We start from the raw sequence: 7946 nt of genomic DNA, 5'->3' as shown, positions 1-7946 counted from the left end.
TGATGCGCGGAACATATTCCAATCCCTTGCTTATTCTGAACTAATATAAAAAAAGTTATAGATCATTTTTCAATTAAAAACATACATTACAAAGAACAACTCTGAAAGCACTCTGTATTTCTGTCATCACAAATTAAAATGTATTCTTATCAGTAGACGATGCTATTCTACTGCAGTAAATGAAAAAAAAAATGAAAACAAAAAAAAAGTAAGTGCCAGAATCTTAATTACTACTCAGGTAAGGTAATTGTCAGGTAGAACAGTCTTTAGGGAACTTACAGCTAAATTGGGTCAGATTTAAGTCTCTAGAACCCGCAGAAGCTTAGCACAGATAGGGAAATTCACAAGCCTGGAGTAAATTGTAAGTACAAAGTACTCCTGTCCACTTATAAAGTCATTTCTGAAACCTCTGGAATTTCTAAGATATATGATAAACGCATATTACATGGGAAATATTGAAAAGTATTACACTTAATTTAATCCAGAAAACACAGTAGTTTTATATGAAGATTATTACTGTGTTCTGGGAGCAGCCACAAGCTGTAGATAGAGAGGGTACAAAATGTTCACCAGACATTACATTTTTTTAAATCTAAAAAACATTTGTAAAATGTACTTGATTTTTAAATAATCACTTAACAAGGCAACAAACCAACTACAAACACATAATAAATAAGGCTATTAAAAGGTCACAATTGTAGTAAATTAGTCAGAACTATAAATGGGACATTAGAAACACTATGTTTTTCCTTATATGCTTAATAACCAGAACAAGAATTAAAAAAGAATCAGTTTATTTCAAAGTCTGCTTCTTATACTGAAGCACATATTAAAGCAACAGTACAATGTTCATAAAATATAAGTGTGATGCTGTAACATTTCTTACATGTCAGAATACTGATATTTGTATGTATACTAAAATAAGAATTTTAAAATTGTACAAATAGATACATTAAAAATGACATAGAAATAGGGCGCCTCCCACTGCAACAAGACAGAGTTTTTATATCTGGCACGTATTAGTTCAAGATGAAAGTATAAGCAAAAAGATTTACAAGAATCAGCAGTAACAAGTTTGATGCTCAAGAGACATAATAATTGTACATTGTACTGTACATACATCATATGGGTTTAAGCTGGCTGAATATTATATATTTCAAGTTTAAAAATGCACTACCATATAGAGTGTCCATAGTTTAAGGCGAAATTACAGCTCAGAACTGTTATCTTTTCTAATTTGTGGAAGCTTCTTTGACATAAAAGATTTAGACGTTCATAATACATAAAAGATTTCCCTTATTTGTAGGTTCACTTTTAGCATTTTCCTTCATTTAAATATTTTGTATTTCTGAAGTGGGTTTTTTCCTCTAGTGAAGTTGGCAGCCAACTTCTATATTTGCCTTTTGTAGGAAAAGGTACTTCACAGTATTTACCACTTTTATGTCCTTTTTTATCAAAGGAATCCTCTCTGTCAAACTTAAATGTTTAAATGAGATTTTTCTTGATTTTAAAAAAATACCTGCTTACATTTCTTCTGGATTCTTCAGAACATCGGACACAGTTCTTAAGGCCAAATCTTAAACTTTATTGTTAAGAATCATCATCAAAAGTGTCTTTGGAGCCATACAAGTCTGCAAGTTTCTTAAATCGAGGTCCCCAATTTTGTAGATAGTCGTAGTCCAAATCAGAATCTGTTGTCGCTGACTCTAATGAGCTAAGTGAACCAGCCACTGAGCCTCTTCCTTCATAGCCATAGATCTGAATAGAGTCATAAGGAGGAGCAGTTGGATCATTATCAGCCTCTTGTATTCTTGTGTTGATGAAATCATCAACATCAACGCTATTAGGAGCAGGCCGAAGCCCTGGTCTTGGCATATACTGATACTCAGGTTTTATGTCTTTACGAGGAATAAATCCATTGATGCCATCAGGGTTCTGCAAAGTAGCTATGTCAAAAGCTTCAGTATCTTCCTCTCCTCCACCTTCATCATCATAAGTAATAATGTTCTCTCGGACATCTTCTTCTTCAAAAATAATCAGAGGTTCTTTTTTCTGTCTCTTCAGTGTTACAAACAACACTACAATGACTACAGAGAAAAAAAAGCAAGTTAGACTGCACTCTTAAAGAGTAGCTGCTTTATAAATAGATTATTGCATTCACTGAAACCTCAGCTTTTGTGTTGCAGTTCATCACGTATTTGTGCTAATGTGCATTTTTAGCATACCTAGGTAGGTAAAAGCATTGATGTTTGTACACAGAACTGAACATACTGTTTTGAGGTTTTCTGTTTGGGCTGAATGCCATTGCTCTTACTAATTGCTCATTACTGCAAGACTAATTCAAGAAAAGTATTTGTGGGCCCCCAGTGCTGCATGAATGCTGTGGCACTGCCTTTGAGCAGCACAGTCACATGTATATCTGCAATAGAACAAAGATGAATCTTTACTCTCTCTTGTATGCCCAAAGCTGAACTCTAATTCCATAAACATTTCAATGAAAATGGAATTTTTCTTAAGCAACACTTCAAAACACATGCCTTTGTTGTTGTGTTCCTTCTCACTTCAAATTTCTTTAAAATAACTTTAAAATACACATGAAAAGAAAGACTATAAATTATTATAGACAAATTAAAACATTTTATATAAATATTTTCAAATCATCAGGAAATGCTTTACAGCATTTTCTTAAAAGCAGGTCTTCTGAGCCATTCATTTCTCTTCAACACAAGAAGAGTTAGAGGGAAATAGCTGGCAGGAGCCATTAATCCTGGCTGACCTCAATAAGGACCCTGTCATCCAGGGAAGATCACAAAACTTAGAACTGTATGTCACGACCTCCTTTAAACAGTGTCCCTGATTAACTGATATTAGGCCACAAAAGGACATTCTCCGAGCACACCTAGACAAATTCACTGGTGTTTGCTATTGCAGTTATCATAGACTGCATTTCAGCCAGGCAGATTAGTATCTCCTATAAAAATAAAAGCTAAGAAATTAAGATTCATTTATCCATCTTGGAGCTGAAGGCAAGGTTAATTTTTTAACACAAACAAGTGTAGAAGAGTAATAAGTAAAGAACTTTTTTTACCTAACAAAATCACAATGCAAGCAAGAATGGCAATTAAAGCTCCAGTGCTTAATCCAGCATTGAGGATGTAGGCTTCAGCATTACAGGAGAGCAAGGAGCCATTGCTGTCACAGCCGCAGACCCGAATGGTGAGGGTGTTGGTGCTGCTCATAGGGGGGAGTCCACCATCACTTATTACGATAGGAAGAAGGTATAAATCTTGCTTTTGGCGACTAAATCCTTCACGTCTAACAAGAACACTTGCTGTGTTATCTGTTTAAAGAAGAGAGATAGTCATCATTATTTTTTCTACAAAGTCATCCTCTTAGTAAATATTGAAAAAATGTATCTTGCTACAATGGCTCTGAATTTTCAGATGCCTTAGCATTATTTGTACAATAAACCAGTACAATGTATCACCTTCCTAATGACCCAAGAGTAATTATGGTATTGTGTTTCATTCATACAGTACCACGCTCAATTTAAATTATTTTAGGGTGATGAGAGTAACACAAGGAACACAAAAAATCTCTCTTAGTACCTCCTTTTAGCACCCCACCAACTTCCTGCGAAACTCACAGTACTTCATCAACTACCAGAATGACTGGGCCTTGGCATTGCTGTTTGAGCTGGTTGTAGTCCCTTTCCAGAATTAAAGCCTTCAGTGGAGGGAAAAAAAACACCCCCCCTGATTTATTGTTCTTGGTGTCAGACCTACAGGAATGGAAGGCAGAAATCTGTACCAAAATGGCTTATGTTAATGAGACTCCCACCAAAATGAAAAGCCAACTTTTGCTGTGTATTAGCAGATTTGAGCCTCAGTGTTGACCTGTTTCAGTAAGAAACACTAAAGTAAGCAGTATTTTGTCAGAACCTGTTCTTCACCCAAACTCCCAAAGTCAGAATTCAGAAAGCTTGATCGTACATGAACAGTATGTCTGGGCACATTTTGAATTACATGGCTATGAGGAAGAGTTAAAAGTATTGCTCTAACGCTATTTCCAGTTGTTCTCACTGAGCAGTTGCCTGTCATGGGCCTCCTGGTGCAGGGGGTGGAAACCAAGCTGCCATCTCAGCACAGAAGGTCATTTTGGATAGTTCTTCACACTTCCTGGGGCAAAAGCATTTGAAAGGGAAGTGTGTGACGTGAAATGCTGGGATGAGACGGCCAGTGCTTCCTGCTCCCAGCCACGCTGGACAAAGGCGAGGAAACATGAACAGCATTTCTTTATTGTGGTCCTTGTTTCTCAGTTCTCATACTGAACCAAAGTTTATAAAATTGTAAACATCCTGAAGTAAATAAAATGAAACAATCATATCTGTGGTTTTCAGACCTTCAAAAACTAGTTTAGGATGAGGATTTACTTCACACAACCTTTTCTGTTTTGCCATGTTCTTTTCTTTATTTTTCACTATATATCAGAAAGAAAAAAAAGGAAAGAATGGTTCTTTTATCTACTAAGGGAGGGCTATTCACCTCCAACAGTACCCATTTTACTATTGCCTTGGGGTACTGCAGAAGATTAATCATTTGCCTGTTGAAGAGTCAGCATAAATTCCAGAATTTAATAATGCAAATCATAAAACCTCTCTTAATGATCTAATCACTGCTATTTCCATGGAAGTTAGTGAATAAATTATACCAAAAGAGAAGAATTCTTGCCTTATATTAACACCCTTGCAACCTTGTCCTATCCCTGATGCAAGACAAGGTCTGAAACTCTCCCCAAATTTGGTGGACACAGGTCAATTTATCAGATGAGAAGAATGTTTGCACTAGGGCCCTGCTTATCCGACTCTCCCACTAGTAACTTCTTCAGATCACACCAGAAAGGATGAAATTTTTTTAAAGACTGTCCTAGATAGGATCTGTTTGTTACATGCCAAATTAATTCATCTCCCCATATCTACACCTCTCCTGCCAGGCCCACCACACCTGATGCCCAGTGTGGTTACCTCAGCATGACAGAACTGTAGTCTTTCTGATACTGAAGTCTCACAAAAATAACATCTGGATAGAAAACAGGTTGTTAACTTCTCCTTTACATGATGGTCATATGTGCTAAGGACAGAGAAGCTGATAAAGTTCTGATTATTTATTACTTGTGGTTTTTGGGGGTGCCCTTTGTCTCTTTTCAGAGTCTTCCTAACCTGCTAAATGTTTACATGCAACATTTGCCCAGCCAGGCTTTGTAGCACATTTTTTTAAAGGACCTTAGTGATGTCTGTGTGATAGGAGTCTTATTTTAGGATTTTCAATCAATGGGCTCGTAACAATTTAGTATAAATAGAAATGTAACATACAATATCTATTAACCTATCAACTAATACTTGAACTAATATGTATTGATAAAGAATAAAACTATTCCACAGGGTTCTCCAAATAATGCATTTAATAATTCATTTCCTCAATTTGAGACCAAAGATCTGCTCTATTAAATGAAAGATCACAATAGGACAGATTATTCTTGTGGCAAAAAATATGAACATTAATAGTGGGCTGAGCTACAACTGCCTGGAGCTGCAAAGGCAATCTGGAAGGAAACACAGGCAATATCATATATTAGTATATTTAATCTGTTGGCTACACATTTTTTATTTTATTATATTATATTTTTCTTGAATTTTGGCAGCTTAAGTAATATTCCTAACTAGAAATAAGAAAAGGATGGCAAATTATTCAGTTATTATACAGACTGGCCAATTCCACTGCAGTCAATTACATTACACTAAGGCTGAATTTGATCCAATGGTTGATTTATCTGGTTTAACTTGAAGTTATTTCTAGTTTAATATAATTTTTTAAAAAGAAAAATCCAATCAACATGCCTAGCTAAAGTTTAAAAAGGACTACCATATATCAACCCTAAAAGGTCATTTTTTTAACTTTTTTTCTGTTTATGTTCACTTCTAACATTTAGAAGAAACATAATATCCATAAGAGGAAAAAAACTCTTCTACCTAGATAAAAGATAACATCTAATCCTAGCTAATATTCTCATCCTTGCTTTTTCATTATTTTCAAGTCCCAGGAGTATAACTATAATCCAGGTATAATGGCATTTTTTAAGCCAAGAAACAGAAGTTAAATGTCAATACCAGCTTAAAACTATCACTTAACACATATGGGAGCTACTTGACTGACAGTCTTAATGAACACAATGGGGGTTAACACAAGACAGAAGGAAGAAAATAGCCATCTCTACATCATCCAGAAAAATACACACGCTCTCATTTTTCCAGCTATTATCGTCTGGGATATCCAATATCCAAAAGCACTGTAAGTGAAGATTACCTATACTCTCCATGAAATCTTCACAATTAGAAGTTAAAATTGCATTACTTTATGGTGATCTTTATAGTGATCTTTCTGACCTTTGATTTTTGTCTTTTTTCTCTGGTGATCTTATTGATGGTTTTCCAATTTTTCCTCTACATACAGGCAAATGTAGCTTAGCTTTTGGGGTCTTGTTAACATATATATTGTGTAAGGAGGCTTCTAGATTAAAGAAGCTGACTGTAGTGTGAACATTATCACCTATATCAGAATGTGAGTGCTGATTCAGCAAGAAACCTAAACACTTGCAGGGGTCCAACTGTCTAAAATCATTACCAGGCAGTGGCAATTGCTGTGGATAATCCATGGCAAAATCCTGTAACTGTATTGTTCATATGTTCAAAATGTCTTGATTAAAAGGTCTGAAATTGAGAGCCAGAGGACACGTTTCTCTTAGAAAAGTGGATTTTAGTCACTGATTTTAGTGGCCTCACAAACTTAATTTCAATCGTTGTAAAGCACTACCTTGTGTGTTTGAGGACATTAGTACACCTCACTTTTGCCACCGCGGTGCAATTCGTCCTTGCGCAGCATGGTAAAGCAAGGTGGTTGCAATCTTTCCAGCAACGTTGGCTGTGTGCCAGGCCTCCACACAAGGAGGGTGACCCCAAGTAAGGGGCATTCCAGTTAAGGACAGAGCAGGATTAAAAGAAGGAAATCCTTTTGCTAAAAATCCATCTGTCTGCTGAGAAGTGTCATGAGCCTCTACTGCTCTTTTGAAGCTCTGACTTCAATGGGAGTAAAATTGAACAGAGCCTGGGCAAACACAGTGCTGTTTATTTACGTGGTATAATGTAAGTAAACAGCGCAAAAGTAATTCAGTGTTTTATCACAGCATGTGATAAGCCATTATCTCATGTTTTCTATGGAAGATAGTCTCAGCTGAAAAACTTGGTAACACAGTAGGCTATTAATAGGATGTAGAATGTGATTACGTTTTTTGGATTACTGCAATATGTGATTACTTTTAGGAGTTGGTAGAAAGAAACTCTATTAAATGATAATTATAAGACTGTATTCACTTTAAAGTTCTGTAATAGACCCAAACATTGGAGTTTTCATTAACTGTTCTCCACAGTTAATAAAGCCATTTTTCTTTAAAACTAGCAATTCCCTCTGAAAGCAGTGGCATGGTATATAGACTACTTAGATTTACAACTGAAAAAAGAAACTTTACATGATCATGTAAATTATTTGACTTGCAAATGGTAATGCAGCCTCTCAGAGAAGTTTTTTATATGGAAGTACATAGAATTTTAACTTTTTTACTTTGCTCTCTACCATAACTTATTTAAAAAACAAACAGAGAAATAGTTAAATTAACAACATCACTGCACTGAGGACTGTACAAAAATGAGGGGAAGACAGGATGGAAATGGATGGATTTCATTACACTCTTTGTTTCCTTAACAATAAATTATACAGGAAGATTCAATCCTTAAATACTGTCTTGTTGAAATAACCTTTTGCAGTATTGTCAGGTACAGTCACTACATTCTACCGACATCGTTTCCACTACAAAATGTTTTTATCTGGGTTAAC

The 7946-nt window shown here is 35.6% G+C and overlaps 1 protein-coding gene across 7 annotated transcripts in view; it reads right to left on the bottom strand.

The window, feature by feature from the left end:
* Positions 1 to 1583: 1583 nt before the first annotated feature.
* Positions 1584 to 7946, bottom strand: part of CDH11 (cadherin 11) — an 80532-nt gene continuing 74169 nt past the window's right edge. For all 7 annotated transcript variants that reach the window (XM_072871754.1, XM_072871756.1, XM_072871757.1 and 4 more), the window contains 2 exons: positions 3089 to 3340; positions 1584 to 2087 (listed from right to left, as the gene is read on the bottom strand). In XM_072871754.1, the coding sequence (XP_072727855.1) occupies positions 1591 to 2087; positions 3089 to 3340 (749 nt within the window). In that variant the 3' untranslated portion in view covers positions 1584 to 1590. The remainder of the gene's footprint in view (positions 2088 to 3088; positions 3341 to 7946) is intronic.

Source organism: Ciconia boyciana, chromosome 9 (assembly GCF_034638445.1).
Source record: "Ciconia boyciana chromosome 9, ASM3463844v1, whole genome shotgun sequence".
NCBI classification, from domain to species: Eukaryota; Metazoa; Chordata; class Aves; order Ciconiiformes; family Ciconiidae; genus Ciconia; species Ciconia boyciana.
Note: the sequence above shows the minus strand (reverse complement) of the source record. Positions and strands in the feature narration are given on the sequence as shown.